Source organism: Notolepis coatsorum, assembly GCF_963971535.1.
Source record: "Notolepis coatsorum genome assembly, chromosome: 19".
Lineage (NCBI taxonomy): Eukaryota > Metazoa > Chordata > Actinopteri > Aulopiformes > Paralepididae > Notolepis > Notolepis coatsorum.
The window spans coordinates 74,979,952-74,997,446 of record NC_140183.1 but is presented as its reverse complement, the minus strand read 5'-3'; the positions used below and the strand labels follow the sequence as shown (position 1 = coordinate 74,997,446).

Below are 17,495 nucleotides of genomic sequence, written 5' to 3'. Positions count from 1 at the left end.
TTCAATCATGAGATGCTCTGTTCTTTTGTTGAGTTTGAGGTGGATGTTGTTGCGTGTGTGGGGTTTTTCATGTATCAATTTGAAACAAGCCTCTTGACTGTTGGAATTAGGGATGTTAAAAATAAAATAGCTAATAATATTATTCAATATTAGACATTCATTGATCCAGAGGCAACCGGCTATTCGTCTGCTATTTGTAGATATATCAAGACAACAACACAACTTGCCCTCAGGGACAATCATATTTAATCTATTTAGATAGAGTATGTATGTATTATTTACAGATAATTGAAGGTACCTCAAAACATGAAACCAAGCCATGTCACACATCGTGTGTGTGTGTGTTACTTGAACAATTGTCACTGTGCTCCTAAATTTCTGCGTGCTCCTAAATTTGTATTTAGATTTTATTTATTAACATTTTATTTAGGAGCACATGTGCTCCTTGGGAAAAATGTTAGCGTAGAGCCCTATATATGGAGACATTAACATTACGTTATCAAACATAGGGACGAAGACTGTAAAAAAAAGTGTCGACAATGTTTTATAATCTTTATGTTAATTTTCATTATAAAAATGTTGTGCCCCCGAAATAAAAAAAAAAGCCCCCGAAAATCAATTAACACTTTAATCGCCAAAAACGCTGGGACACGTCTTTCCCCGCCATGCTTATTCTGCCAAAGACGCTGGACCACGTCTTTGATATCAATATTTCAAAAATCTGTGATCGAAATCATATTTCTCCCCCGGACACTTGAGATATACTGTTGATCCCCTCTCAACTCTCCAACGGTTCAAGAGCGCCATCTGGTGGCCGATCGGCGGATCGCCCAAACAGGAAGTGATGCGCCGGAAGTGGTGCTCTCCCATATTTCGTCCGGGCACTCGCTATCGTTAGCGGGACTCCATCTTGATACACTGGACATCGATCGGTTGCAAATAACTCGATAAACAACATGATTTGGACGTATATACTATTATACAACCTGGAAATGGATCGCATATTTCTACATCCATAATAGGAAAATTTCTGTTCCACGCTCATCGCCCAACGCTATGAGGAAGCTACGGTAATGTTCAACGTTATTTTTTACCGTGTTCGATACTAACTGCTCTAATGATCATATCACCCACACTAGATGAATCATCTAACGTTGGCCACGGAATTATAAACGACCCCCCCCCCCCCCCCCCCCATCCGGTCAACATCAGATGATCAGTAGTAACTTCTAGAAGCACGTCCATTTGAAATTTTATCTCGCGCAGATTCCTATCTAACTGTATTTCATCATCAATATAATGCATTTGGGGCTATAAATCACGTTCTGGAGAAAGCTGCAGAAAACGATAAAAACATACTTATACCGTATTTTAGTATGAATATATGAATGAAAAGGTATAACGTTGCTACACCCTGAACAATAGATATAGGACGTTGAATGGGCCATAGTAATGTCAATTTAGCAATACAATTTAAAAAGTTATAGCCCTGCAAAGAAGGGGAACTTCTCCATATTAAATAGGGCTGGCGAATGATGGTAAATTATGAATTTAAGCCTGGCGATCAAAGTGTTAAGGGGGGCAAAAAAAGCCCTTGAAATTTTTTTTTTTATTTCTAACCCTGAGCTGAGTAACAATGTTCACTAATAGTTCTCAGAAGTAAGCGGAAATGAGGGTGGCTACGTGGTGCAGTGGGCAATGCGCTCACCACGAATACTGGAGACTGGGCTCGAACAGGTTCGCCTCCCTGTTCGAGCCCAGCGCTCCACATTGCTTTCAGTTTAGCTGGTCGTCCGCACTAATACACATTGGCAGTATTAGGGGGAGGGAAACTGATGGGTGGGGATCGGGCATTGTGGACAGCGACTCCTACAGGTCGGTTGGTGTGCCTGCGCAGTAGAATCAAGAAGCGACGGGGGCGGGGCCCCTCCAAAGCCCAGACCCCTGACGCTGAAAGATCGAGCCGCGCAGGTGAAAAGATGCGACTGCTGTTACCTCGAGTATCGGAGGGGACTTGTGCTATGTATGACTTAGTCCACATTGAAGCCGGCTTGTGGGAGGCAAGAAACAGCGTTCGAGACGGGAGGGTTGAATTGGATGATACGAAAATTGGGATGGGAGAAAAATAGAAAATGGGAGAAAAAGTGGATAAAAAAAGGGAAGTAAGCGGAAATGCCATAATGAATTTTATTTGTAAAGCGCTTCTCAAGAACCTGAAGTCGCTGAGATCAGGACCCAAGTTCTCCCAAGTAGATAACAGTCGTGAGATAGCATCATATGTTTGTGATTTGAGAAGATGAAACAATGCGTTTCTTTTTATTAATCTCATCGCCTCCAGTTGCTTTTGTTTACTTGAGGTCTTTTGCTGGAACTCCATAAGATATTCAGCAGGACTACAGTATATACCAATGGTGGGTTACAGTCACGGACGGCGCCCATTCATGCACGGGCATGTTGCCTCACTGCTGCTCTGTCGTCTGGTGCATAACCACGTCTTCCTCTGACCCAGGTGTGGGGGCTGCCAGCTCAGGGAAGCTGACTTTCATGGTAGGAGGAGCGGAGGAGGAGTTCACCGCAGCCAAGGAGCTGCTCACCTGCATGGGAGCCAACGTGGTGTACTGTGGTCAGGTCGGCACCGGACAGGTAGGCTGCCGTGTGTGTCAGTCGCACACTGGCTTGTGTGTGTGTGGTCAAATCAAACTGACAACATTTTTAAGAATTAAACTAATGAGCCTTCAGTCGTGAATCAAATCATCCGATCAACGAGTTTGCGATCTATTTTTTTTTTCTTTTTTTTTTTTCTTTTTTTGCCTATATTTATTGTAATGTATAATATAACTGATGGGCCATACAGACTATCTGCGCCTTTTTGTTTACACTGTTTATCTTTCTCATATTTTTATATTCAGATAATATTTTATCGTCTTAATTGTATGTCTTACTACTATTACCCTGCCCATACCTGTACCCCCCCCCCCCTCCCCCATGCTATGACTCCCCAAATTTCCCAAAGGGGATCAATAAAAGAATATCTTATCTTAAATGGGGCCTCTCATTGGTCCAGAGGATGTTTCCGGATCCTCTATTTGTTAAGCGAGTCAGTGTGTCTTGTCACAATGTAAACAGTCTACAGTGCTATTCACACACAGCCTACACTAGAAACGTGTGTGTGTGCGTGTGACACGATGGCCACTGCCACAGACTGACAACTGAACTTGTAAATCCTCCCACTTCCCACAAGTCAGTTGTACGGCAGTATTTTGGTTTCCCCCGTCACTTATGAAAACAACGCAGTGCCGTTGATTTATAAATGTTGTTTGCTGTTTATGCTTCAGGCAAGTGCCATATATGCTCCGGTTACGCTTTTAGACAGTTTTTTCTGTGTTTTTAAAAAAAAATAACGCAATAAGAAAGTGTCTGTGGCACAGGATCTGCAACCACAGTCTGCAGTGGAGGACATTCTGTTCAATGTTTTGCGGAAAGGTTCTCTAATTGATGGGTTTACTTTTGTCACTTGTGTTTTGAGGTTTATTATTGTTAAGGAATTTTGTGAAACGAGTGTTTTTCTTTGCAAAACAAGATTTGTAGTAACAATGTCAGCTGTGGCTGCAGGGAAATGGATCCAAAACCAACTTGTCACCCAAAAGTCACATTGAACCACACAGTGTTGGTCAAAGTTGGTTTACCTCATGTAATCTCCTTTAGCTATATTGTAAATTATGTTGTAATCTACCTGCAGTAGTTATTAATTCAATGAGCTGCTTTGTGTCTTGCAGGCTGCTAAAATCTGTAACAACATGCTACTAGCCATTGGAATGATTGGCACCTCCGAGACGATGAACCTTGGAATCAGGTGAACATTTTGTTAAACATATATAAAATGTATTAGATTTTGAATGGGAAGTTGAATAAACTATTAACAATTTCCTTTTACAATTATAAATTTCAGGTAAGGTAAATTTCACCTTTAAAGAAAATTATTATAATAATAAATATAATTAATAAGTGCCCTGACTTGGGATGCCCCTCTGCTCTGACAGATTGGGACTCGATCCTCAGCTGTTGGCCAAGATCCTGAACATGAGTTCGGGGCGGTGCTGGTCCAGCGACACCTACAACCCTGTGCCCGGGGTCATGGAGGGCGTCCCCTCTGGGAACAACTACCAGGGCGGCTTCGGCACCCAGCTGATGGCCAAGGTGGGTTCAATAGTGAGGTGTGGTCTGACGTCACTTTAGTTTCCTGCACGGTCCACCCTATAGGGATTTATCATTGGGAAAATGTATTGTCAGCTATTGTAATAATTCTGTCTCATGAACATTGGCAAGCTTTCCATTTTTGCATAAAATGAGTTCCCTTCTATCACTAACATTATTGTTTAAGCATTTTTATTTGAAATAAGGTTAGTTATATGGTTTTTAATTTGTGGTTAAAAAAAAGAACTACACTTACACTTGTCGTTCAGTGCTGTCGCCTAACACACGTCACAGCCATTGTGTAGTTCCTCAGTGAACGAAAACATAAACGTTGTTATTTTGCTACCTTTACGATTAATTGTGAATTTTTTCATGTTGAGCTATAGATTGTGGATGAATACACACAGAAAGGGTACACCATGCCAATGTTCATGCTTTATTTGTTTTAAACGAGACGATTTAGAAATGGGTCCATTGGAAATACATTGCGATTTCAAGAGGGGTGGACCACGCTGGAAACGGCAATGACGTTAACCACTACACCTCCCTATGTCATCCAGCTCTCCGCTGCAGGGCTCTTAGATGAGTTACACATTTTTTTTTTTTTTTTTTTATTGTGCTTCAGGATGATGTCCGTAAGAAGTCAAGTAATTTATTTATAGAGCACATTTAAAAGCTCGAGAGCCAACCAAAGTGCTGTACAGTACAGTCGAAGCATAAAATCAATGTCCTATAAAATACACAAATACAAAAAGGCACAACAGGACAGGACAGTACATTAAAAAAAATAGGACAAGCGGTTGGGGAGCACAAAGTACAGTATAGCACACCAGGGACAGAGGAGCACAAGAAGAGATACAAGAGGGAGGGGGCAGGATAAAATTGCATGGGAGTGTGTGGGTTAGGGTGTGGGAGAAACAGGATTAATCGAAGGCTAGGGAATAAAAGTGGGTTTTTAAACGGGCCTTAAATGTCTCCAGCGTAGGGGCAGATCGAATCTCCAGGGGAAGCTGGTTCCATAGTTTGGGGGCTACGGCCTTGAAGGAGCGATCGCCTCTCTTTTTTAGTCTGGTGCGGGGGGGACCAGCCGAGCCTGGTTGGAGGATCTTAGTGACCTGGGTGCTGCGTAGGGGGTGATGAGCTCTGTGATGTATAGGGGTGCTGCACCCGATAGTGCCTTGAAGGTGAGGAGGAGGATTTTGAAATCTATTCTAAGTGGGACTGGGAGCCAGTGTAGGGAGGCTAGGACTGGTGTGATGTGCTCTCTCTTTCTGGTGCCGGTAAGGAACCTAGCTGCAGAGTGCTGGACCATTTTGAGGCGGGACATGGCTGCCTGACTGATGCCGGTGTAGAGGGCATTGCAGTAGTCAAGGCGTGATGTGATGAATGCATTGACTACCGTTTCCAGGTCGACTGGTGAAGAAGCGTATTTCACCAGCAAAATAACTCATGCGTGATTTTAATCACGGTTCAAAGATGAAAGCCTTTAAAGGGGAACTATCTTATAAATGGCCTTTTTGAGTGGTTAGCATTGTTTCCTAGCTATGTGAACTTATATTAATATGATCTATGTCTCTAATTCTCATATTGGCGCATTCTTCCAATTCTCCTCTCACAATATTCACCCTCACTGAACTGAGTCATCTGAAAATGTGATGATTTGTGATGTCAGAGAGACACCGCTGCATGATAATGGTGAGGTACATGATGAGCTGCACACAGTGGTTGGAGCCCAGGCTCAAAACGGCTCGAGATCTTGAGGTAGAAAAATGCTGTTTTTGAGGACTTGATTAGAAATACAAAACAATGAATAAAAAAATAAAAAATATTACAGAGGTGTTCCATAGACTCACAGGAATTGTGTAAAAGTGCCCAAATAGTGAAAGAAATAGTAAAATAGTTCCCCTTTAACGATCTGTTGTCTAGATAAAAAGATGTTGTCTAGATAATGTTAATATTTAAAATGGCAATAATTTGATGCACTAAAATTGCTACATGCTTTTTCTCAAATCGTCTTTCGTATACAAGGTTTAGATTATTTGTTCATGTATTATCATAATTTAAAGCATGTAAAGTAGGTGAATCATTTTGTGTTCACTTTTCTTATAAAGACGAGGAAGAGATTGCATTACGAAAATTTATTAAACCAAGGTTTTACTTTTTAGCTTAAACGTGGTTCAGTGAAATTTCATATAGTCGTTTTTGTCCCTCATGAGGCTTAAAGGTCATGAGAACCATGTTGAGTCAAACCAATGTCATGTTTGTGGAATAAGCACCTCATTTAAAAGTCGAAAACCATCATGTTATGGTCCGTAATAATGAGGATCATTTTGACTCTACCATTAAATTACGTCATTACTTTTTTTAAGGTATAATCTGTAATGCCGTCAAACAGCGACCTCTAGGCAAAAGAGCCCCACTTGGTATTGTGCTTCGTTTACTTTTTTGTTTTGGTCTGATGTGTGGGTTAGAGTTCAGTAGCTTATTATACTGTGAATTTCTCCAGACCTCTCTTGGCAGAGCCTGAGGTGTGGCCAGCAGTAGCAAACCCTCCCCTATACCCACTGAAGCCCAACCTAAACATCAGAAAAAAACTCTAAACAAAGCACAATACGATCTTTTGTCTAGAGGTCGCTGTTTGATGATATTACAGATTCTACCTTTAACCTCTTTAGCCAGAGCGGTCTGTCTGCGGACTGCAGATGACATCACGTCATAAATCAATTTTATACATTTTCAAATGTGGCCAAGATCCTGTCAAAACAGCAGTCATAGTGTATATTTTCAACAATACATTTGTTTACCAATAGGTTAAAGTGTTATTAATGGAATATCAGTTTAGGAATTGTATTCACATGCAAGTAGGGTGACCAGATCCCAATAAACCAAATGTGGGACAAATGGTATGTTTGTGAGGGACAATGTGGGACCACCGCGCAGCCCCCCCCCCCCCCTTTTTTTGGTGGATTGTCCCTGTCCCCTCCTTCAAGGCTCATCTGCCACTGTCCTCATTAAAATGACCACAAGCCTATTATGTTTTGCCCTTATTAGTTTTTTGTTTATTTCTCTCTAATGGGTGTTAAGTACTCAAAATAAATAAAATGACCACCCAGACTTACAATCACTTATCACTTGGATAACAAAAGTAAGTCACCAAAGCAACTCACAAGTCCAGGGATTCACACTGGCACTGCAGTGATGGCTGGAAAGCTCAACAAACAGAGCAGGAACAGTAATGGCACAATAATAAAGTACAGAATATGATTATCTTCCACCTGCACTGCTTTGTGCGGGGGGGGGGTTACGGGTTACACAAACAGCTACTCGCATCTTTTTTATTATTATTCGTTTTCAATCTAAACTGTTTTCCCCTTTTCAAATTTGGACCAAACCGTCTTCTCTCGTGCCGAGCAGCGGAGATAACGGCAGCGTGTGGAACTGTTCTGATCCGTAGCGTGTATCCCTTGCCTGGTTTCGTCGTGCCAGGCTCGTGAAACGGACCCTCTGCGCGCGACAGCGTTGGGACTTTTTGTCATTTCGTCTGGATGTACAGGATGCGGTGTCACTCGCGGTCAGATAGTAGTAACGTTACGCGACGCATATAGCTTCTTTACATTGGCTGGGGGGGGGACGTTAGCGCGGATGACAACCAATCATGCGTGACATGTGAAAAGAGACAAATGCTGTACAATTTCGGCAAATTTCGACCGAAAATAAATCCGAGTGGCCATTTTGCTGTAGTCATTATGATGAAGGAAAGACAGGGTTTCAATGAGCGTCGGAATTTCAAAAGACTACCCTACCCAGCTCAAGCCAGCTACTGTACAGCTAATTACTTTTTTTATTTATCTTATTTTTTGGGATTATCTACCACAAAACTGAACGTTATTGGCATAGATTGGTGCGCAGTTAGTTTGTCTACCTTCTGTGAACGTTTAGCAACAATCCAGGAACTGTACTTACAGTAGATTTCATTCACGGTTCTTGCTACATGCCTGGTTATACTAAATCCAAATTTAACTCTGCCATTGGAAAGAGTAGATTTGGCCCGATCCATAGATGTGCAACTTGGCTATAATAAGGTAATTTATAGGCCTGATATCCTATAATAATATTTCAAATTGCATGTGTCCGGATGGCAGAATTCAGTACTGTATACAAAACCTTTTGTTTAATCATCTTCCCTTTATTCATTTGCTTAGATTTCTTTGTACACATGATCTCAAGAAGGTGCTGAATGAGCTCAGTGGCAGGTTTTCATGTCTGGTCATTTTTTTGCATGGTGTTATTCGCTGTCAAAGATGAAAAAGGGAGCGCCCTTGTGGCCCATACCATAGTACTTTGCACACCTACACGGCCGTCCCGGGTTCGGCTCCCACTCCCGGTGGATACTTTGTCGCATATCTTCCCGCCTCTTCTCCCGTTCACCCTCTCCTCCTCTGTCGGTCATGTCTGACCATGAAAAATTAAGCTGTAAAAATGCTCAAATATATCTTTAAAAAAAAAGATGACAAAGAAAAAAGTATATTCTCCTTTTGTTTCATCACAATTTACTCGAGCCTAGTAACGGACACAATATTTCTGACACTGGGAATACATTCCCTGAGATCCATAGATGTCCCTAGATACCAAGAACATGCAAATGGCCCTTGTAGAAGTGGAGCAATCTTCCATTTACTTAGGTATGTATTTTTAGGTGGATTTTCAGAAAATAGGGCTAGGGCTTAACAGGTTAAGACGATACTTTCTTAGATTGTTTTCAATAATATGGCCAGGAATGTGATAAGAATTTAAAGGTTTTTTTTCAGAATAAGATGGAATATTTAATACACTTTATGCGCCACAAATATACCTCTCTGTCGACGGCTGCATTGATCAGTGTCAGGTTGGAACCTTTACCTGTCCTGCATTGTTGGTTTTATTTATATTGGTCTAATAAATGATGGACGGTTTCTGTTATTGGAATAAAGGGGGAAAAATGCATGTTTTCAAAAGATGTAAATCCTCTTGGTTCTGAACTGTGTTTCTACCCTCACTGGGAGAAGGCCTCCCTGCGTGTGGACCCTGCTGCTCCACCATGCACACAGGCTACCTCCTCTCTCTTAAATGGAAAATCCACCTTAAAATTGTATTCGGGTGCTAGCGCTACATAAGGTTTGAAAGCGGTGAATAATGATCTAACCGTATTTTCGGTTGCTAGCGCTACATAAGGTTTGAAAGCGGTGAATAATGATCTAACCGTATGTTTACCGCAAAGCTTAGGAGGAACAAGGCAGATGAAGGCTTGATGTAGTTTGCCTTCACTCAGTCACTGAACCTCTGACCAAAATTATTAATGACATTAAACACAACTGGGTTATCCTAGCTCAGTGTTGTTGTAGCAAAGATATTCATAGATTTCTTTTTTTCCTGGTTGGTGATAAAGTACAACACAACTTGCTACTTTAATCTGCCTCTGACAGAGTGACGGTACATGCAGCCTATTGGATTAGCTACCTGAGCTTTGTGTTAAACACACTGTTAGAGATCATATTCAGTGTTTGAAATCCTTAGGCAACACTCGCGATCGTAATGCCTGCTAGAATAACATTAGCTTGCAGGATATTATGTAGTGAGTCCACACAATTTAGAACGGTGATCAGACAGTTTGGTTGGAATTACTTAGTAGGTGTCCATTATGAATTATTATTACATGGCGTTTTCACATTCGCCGAAATGCTTGCTTGTGATTGGTCAATAGCGCTCGTCAGAGGTCCGTTATTACTCGATAACGGACCTCTGCCGAACAATAATGACCGCTGTGCGCAGCTGTTCGCAATCAAGCCCACTGACGCACTGCATCAGTGCAGCCAATCAGACACACCTGCCGGCTGCACTGACAGCGGAATGTGTGTGACGATGACAGCGGGAGCGACAGAACAGAACTGCGTCTGCATTTGATCTCGTCTTGTCAATGTAAAATGAATTAGGTATATTGTTAGTAAGTTAGCCATGTAATAAGCGGGATAATGTATAGCTATACTCGATCATTGTTGCAAAATAATTGACCTTCACTGACGTTTAAAACACCTCGGCGAGGTGCCTCGGTATTTTAAACTCTGTCGGTCAATTATTTTGCGACAATGACCTCGTAGCTATACATTATCCCTTACTTAACTCATTCAGTGCCAGCTATTAGACGGGCCCGTTGTAGCAATGCCACGCTTTAAAAGATGGGAGTGCTTGTAGAGCTATAACTATATTCTATATTATAGCTATGGATACAATACTATGGCCCATTTGACATCAACTATCTATCGTTCAGTATGTGAAAAAGAATTAATTTTTTCATCCATACGTTCCCGTGTTATACCGTGGTGAATATAAGTATGGTTTTAGAGTGGTCTGGGGTAATTCCCGAAAGGCTGTGTTATATGTGAATCCTACTATAAGCGTTGTCGTTTCTTGCCTGGACACGCTACTATTCCCAAATCAAATCTATATAATAGGTATTATGTTTCATCATGAATGCATGAAAGGGGGGGTGGTCGTTTCTGATTATTTGATTGCCAGTAACAGCATTCGTATTGAACACTAAAAATGTAATGGTTCAAACACAACTTCTACGAGCCCAAAAGTTGGTCAGTAATTCATTGTTTGTTTGTTTATTAACACAGTTAAACAGAAGTAAAAACAATACATAATAAGTTATAACGATTGTGAAGGAGAAGTTAGAAGCCTAGAGGCTTATCAAGAACTTCCCCTGTTTTATAAAATCAAACATACAAAAATACAAAAATATGCATATTATAAAATACCAGAATACATTAAAAAGATGTGTTAATACAAACATACATACACACAGTACATACATGCATATACTGTGTACATAATAATATATAACAACCCACCCACCTGCCTACAAACCTACCCACCCACATAACCAAATGCATGCCTACATGTATGACCTATTATTTATCTACTACTTTTGGATGAGAATTTTTTTTGTAGTTTGCTTTTAAAATAAGCAGAGATGGAGATTTCCTCAGCATAGGATCAGCTGCATTCCAAAGATTGGACCCTCTATACCTCACTGAGAACTGCCTAAGTGAAGTACCACAATAAGGTATATGCAGGTCCCTGGACTGACGTGTAGCATATGAATGAACATCTGAATTAAAAGAAAAAAACTATTAAAACCATTTGGTAGATTGTGATCATGAATGCATTTGTACACAAATATACATATCTGTAAAGAATTAACCTCAGACACAGTCAGAATGTTTAGTTTCTTGAAAAGAGGAGCAGATGGTTCAAATCGATCTGAGAGGTTTGCCAGTCTAACAAATCTTTTGTTGGTCAATGGACCAACTCCAAAAAGATGTCAGTTGATGACATCACAAATTAAAGTCTTGATGGTCTCACTTGCAGCTCAGGGAGACTATCTTTACAGATATTTACATAACTCTCATTGGAATAAGACGATGTAAATTCTGTTTTAGGGTGGATTTTCCCATTTTCAAGGGGGTAATTCGGGCCGACCATGTCAACCTTTTCTGTTTAGCATGTTTAGATGATATAAAGTTCCCGGAGCACTCATCCTCCCCTTTTTACAAGTCTGCAATTAAGTTTGTTCAGCCTCATAGCTGACATTAGTCGAATTTGTTATAGACGAATAAGCATTGAAGCTTACATTTAGTGCAAAAACCTTTGCTGCATCCAAATTCCTTGTATACATCATACTACATACAGTTGGAGCTTCCTGTTTAGTACACAGAGTGCAACGTGACATACAACATGCAACATACTTATGGATGATTTGCACACCCACTCCCAGGCAGAATTGGCCGTTTGTAATAACAAGAAAAGCAGAGCTGCTTGCTGTACAACCAAGAGGGTATATTGTCAGTTTTGCTAAGAAACAAACACAAATGATGCTGCAGTGGCTATTGTCATTTGACATTTTTGTCTGGGAACTCTCTGCTGACCTTGAACCCGGAAATAAGAGGAAATGCCTGCATGGCACAAGGAATTGTGGGGTTGAAATGATTTTGTCGCAAGCATCCACTCCGTACTTCCTTTTTAGTGTCCCTATACAAATCTCGTTCACGTACAGTGTTTTCTTACTAACGGATCGTATGCTGATAATTGCACATAAATAATTGGAATAAGCTCCTGTTTCCTGCGCCTTATACATGTGTCTCCCGTCCCCTCCCCAGGACCTCGGGCTCGCACAGAACACGGCCACCAACACAAAGACCCCGGTCCCCCTCGGCTCGCTGGCCCATCAGATCTACCGCATGATGTGCGCCCGCGGCTACGCCAACAAAGACTTCTCCTCCGTCTTCCAGTTCCTACGTGATGACGAGGAGGCGGGGGGCCAGCAGCAGCAGTAGAGGAGGACCACCCTCCGCGGCGGCCGTCCTCATGCCTTGCCAGGCGCAGCAGCCCTGCTCAGCACGGGACTGACATTGTGTAGTTAGGGTGACCGTGTTCTACCACCCCCCCCCCCCCCTCCCCCCAAGGACTTGCCATGGTGTGTGAATCGAGACGAGGTCGAAAGGGAGCTCCTCGAACACAAATGTTGACAACGGACCATGTGAGCACTGCATCTCCTGTGGGGAAACATGTTACCTGTGTGATCTTGCCTTCCTATAAAAAGTAACACTCCCTTTTTTAAGATTTAGAAGCCAGTGATTTCTTTCGAGGTGTGTGTGGAGGATCTTAGTTGAAAGTCACTGTTTTAAGTATAGGTCGACTAACAATGACAACTATGCCAATGTTACTACTATATACTCCACTTCTGGAGGTCGAGGTTGGAAGCTGATCATGGTGGTGGTGTCGAACACAATTCACCACATTTACCAAATCTAGACGGGGGAGATAACTGTTTAGGCACCAAATGTTCATCTATCTATTGATTGTGAAAGGTTATTGATTTCTGCTTTTCGCTGTTATTCCTGCTTCTGTTGTTGGGGTACACTATCACTCTGACACCAGGATGGTTATAGTCTGTATGATGTGATCTTTATGTTTGATAATAAATGTGAGAGTTTGGAGTTGTGTTGTCTACTTTAAAGTTTGTTTTAAATTTCAGTCAAAACATAAACTCTGGAAATGTTGTGCCATGCAAACGTCACCTCATATATGCCGCATGGCATATTAATCAATGGCCCAAAGTCGAGACAAATATTTGACAAAGTCCAATTAATTTTTTTTTGTCTCCTTCCTGTTGAATTGTAATGAGCATTGTAATAAATTAAAGTTATTAAGAGTAGGCCGCCATCGAATTGATAACTGTTCAGAGATTAATATTGGGTGAACGCATAACCCTTCAGTCCTGCGCGAACTTTAAATACTCGTCTGTGACGCAGGCCTAATACCGTTTCGTTTGTGTCCCGTTCCTGTCTTTGTGAATTTTAATCAAATCCGACCAGAGGCCTCAATTAATTAATACCTACGGCTACGACCCATCTGGTAATGTCTTTGTCCTCGTGGGTTTTCAAACTAAGGACTCATGTAGGAGAAGATAGATGGCATTTCAAGTTGATTGTTATTTCTCAGTTATTTGCCGTGGCGATATCACGTTGAGAAGTCCAACTCGATTACTATAAAAAATGCCGCTGTATGTATTTATAAACTAGATTAAAAACAATAATGAGTGTGAACGGCATAGTTGGTTTCGGTGACTCGTGGAAACGATCTAGGCCCACTGAATTGGGATTGAACAAAAATGTTAGTTTTAGATTCGATACAGATTTATTGTCATTAACAGCACAAGTACAGTACAACGCAAAGAAGTTTGCCATCCAACCAGAGTGCAAATGTAACAGTAAAGTCCAATAGTAATATACAATGTACAGGTGATTAAACTGGGTAAAAACTATATAAATGAGTAATATTGAGTATAGTAGTGCTAATCGGATATGTACAGAGTTGTAGTATTAATTAATATACAGAGATACTGGTATAAGGTTGTAAGTCATACTGGCCAGCAGTATAAGGGATATGTATAGAATATATTAAGTAAAAAGGATTATATGCATAGCATGGGGATGTATATGGTACGAATAAATATATGGTATATACAACATTAATGTACATGCTATAACGAGTTATATGCAGGTTTATAGGTATATAGAATGATTGTGTGCATGTATTCAGATATATGCAGTAAATATAAATGTATATACGGTATATACAGCACTGTACATGCTATATAGCCTACATGTCCTTATTCGATCGCAAACAACAGGTGATTATCATTAAATGACCATCCTGGCCATGAGCGGCGGCATCCATCGCGCCATATTGTACGGCAAAACACGTGACGAGAATACTAGGCTCTTATACGCAGGCATGCTATGGTCAAGTCAATATACAGGAGAGGCACATGGATAATAATCCACAAATAATTATTTAACCTTATTGGCTGTATGCTTACCGTTTATTTTGTCTACAGACATGAGTGAAGGACTTCAGTATATATCTATTGCAGTAATTGAGATATGAAATTAAAGCATTTGTATTAATAATATGTGTGCGAGAGAAGGAGAGAGAAACCTGCTATATATTTCTGCTTAATTTCGCTGCGTACTATAACCAGGCCACTCGCCTGCCATGCACTGAAATCAGGAACCCTCGGTCTCCCTCCCATCTCTCTCCCAAAGAGCGGCATGTTTCTGATCTAGTTTGCCAAGAAAGAGCCACTGAGAGGCCGAGATGCCATAGGTCACACGATCACAAGACAAACCCATAAAAAGTCCATTAAGCACCGTGGACTAAGAGCCGTGTTGTTATCTACTTGGCAGGTATTACAAACAGAGCACCACTTTGCCCGCCTCGTGTCCAATGGGCTGAGAGAAAGACCCCCTTGCTTTCCCTGAGCGCGGGACTCCCGGGAGATCCCGCTGTCAGATGCTCTGTCTCACTCCCTGCCTGCATGGCTGCCATACAAACTGAGTTCCTTGTCTTTTCATGTTGGACGAGCTACGTGGAGCCTCACAGAAATGTGTATCATGTATACAGTATATATATATATCCACATCTGATCTGTCTGTATACGTATACTTGCACATAAGCCTTTTACACATAGATACTATATATCTATATCACATATCCCGGCCTATACGCTGCTGCCATTATGACTTACTACCATAGTGTCTTTATACCTGTATCACTGTATTACTATTACAACTCTGTACATACACCTGATTGGTACTATACACTCAGTAGTACTCATTTATATATTGTATACCCAGCCAATCACCTGTATTGTTGCACTTTACTATTAACTCTGGTTGGGTGCCAAACTTATTTTCGTTGTACTGTACGTGTATAATGACCATACATTTGAATCTAATCTAATCTAATATCATCTAAAGCCGTATAGGCCTATAATATGGTCCTCGGAAACGCATATGCATAAAATGTCCGATTCGTTTTCACTCCTGAATGTTTCTAAACATCTCTTTGCGGTCATCCTGTTTTCATATAGGCCACTCTCAAAACACTGAAACAGATCAAATAACTGGCCTGGCATCAGAAACAATTAGTCTAATTGTTGATGCATATAGCCATCATATAAATTCGCGTAGAATTCGGCTATATGTATCAATTCGTATAGTTGCAATTATTGTGTGTACAGTATCCTGCCTGCATTTCTTGGTGTTAAATGTGTTTTATATCCTCCCCAATGTTATTCCATATGCCTAACCCCGCCTGTTGCGGTTTCAGAAAAGTATAGGCCCACATTTCACCATAGTGAGTGAGTCTAGTTACGCAAATTATCAGAAGTATAAACTATGTGGCACCAACACGTTTTTAAAGGCCCGTGGGGCGGGCGTGGCTCTTATTGTGTGTGTTCTTTCTCTTTATTGAGATGTGCGGTAGGGAACCGGAGAGCAGCGAGACAGGAGAGAATGTTCTGGACGTATTTAATTCTACATGTGGTCCCAGAGACGAGGTTCTTAACCACTGCTGTTACAATTAGTTTAGGTTGCCTCTGCACCTCGGTCAGTGCACATTATAGCATATTCTTTAGATATAGGCAGCTAACCATTTAGGAAGGGCAACCCTATGACTCAAATATGCATGGTCAACTGGCCTATACTATATGTCTGGTTATTCTATAGGTTAATAATACGCCTATACAGTATTTGCATTTTTCAAAACACATGTATTCCATGTGATGCCAATTGAGCCTTGGCGTGCGTCGACATAGATTCACATACATTTGATCAATCTTTTAACAACAGGATACGTCTCAACAGTAGGTTTACAATCAGCCTAATACAAGTTTAAGCTTATATTTTTACATACACACACTCGCACAAAACGTCTGTGTTTGTGTATGTGTATTATTATATATAATATACCATCTATATATAATATATATATAACCCATCTATTATTGTTTAATTGAAACTAGAATCATGCAAGCTATTGTTTGGCTATACGCCTTGCTTTGGCACGGTATACACCCGCGCGGCACGGCCGTCTGCTTTTGGGCATGTAGTTAACATAATCCCTTTAAAGCTGCAAAATGGATGGAGGTTGGAATGACAGCCCTGGCTGCACGCGAAGCGCCATTCATTTGGTGGGAAGTGGCTGAGGAGCTTCCTGCCCACCCGGCATGGGTAGAGAATAACTTGGCCGCCCAAGGCACGCGGCCCCAGCCTGAACCAGCCGCTATAAGATCCAGGACTCTGCTCTAATTGAAGACTTACTTCTGTGTGATTCCATTCAATACCATAATATGTAGGCTATTCAATTTAATATCCGGGATTTTCTGAATTGTTTTTGTTCGACCAACGGTGACGTGCACGTTTGGAATTGGCTCACGTTTCTATTTTCAAGATCAAACGTTGAATCGCATCAACACCGTTTTGACCTTCCGAATCCAAATATATGGCTACAATTTTAGCACGGCGTGGTAGCCAAGGTTCGTTTTTTTTGTTTTGTTTTATAGTTGTATTTTTTGTAAAAAAAAACTAAAAAAAGGAAGTAAAGACTTTTTTCATCCAGACCATCAACAGAAATCACGTCCACTAAATGATAACAAACATTCAAAAGTCAAATGAGATCATTTTGGCCGCTATTGTGATTAGTAGCAACTTGTTATTAGGCGTTCATAAACTAAATCAGAAATAATTTTCGATATGTTATAGGATCAACAAATTTGCTTGTTAATTTATTTTGTAAACTTTGTTTTCCATCCTATGTGTTTTATCATTCTAGGATATTTATCTTTTTTTTAAATAGAAGAACGCTTATATTGTATAGCTTATATCTATAGAGTCTGTACATATGTATAAACATGA

General features: G+C 40.8%; 1 protein-coding gene across 1 annotated transcript in view; it reads left to right on the top strand.

Annotated features, from left to right (window-relative positions):
* The window catches only part of hibadhb (3-hydroxyisobutyrate dehydrogenase b), a 39,421-nt gene extending 26,189 nt beyond the window's left edge, over positions 1-13,232 (top strand). The window contains exons 5-8 of the mRNA XM_084335697.1: positions 2,510-2,643; positions 3,777-3,853; positions 4,041-4,197; positions 12,393-13,232. Coding sequence (XP_084191823.1) covers positions 2,510-2,643; positions 3,777-3,853; positions 4,041-4,197; positions 12,393-12,569 — 545 coding nt within the window. The 3' untranslated portion in view covers positions 12,570-13,232. The remainder of the gene's footprint in view (positions 1-2,509; positions 2,644-3,776; positions 3,854-4,040; positions 4,198-12,392) is intronic.
* The last annotated feature ends 4,263 nt before the right edge of the window (positions 13,233-17,495 follow it).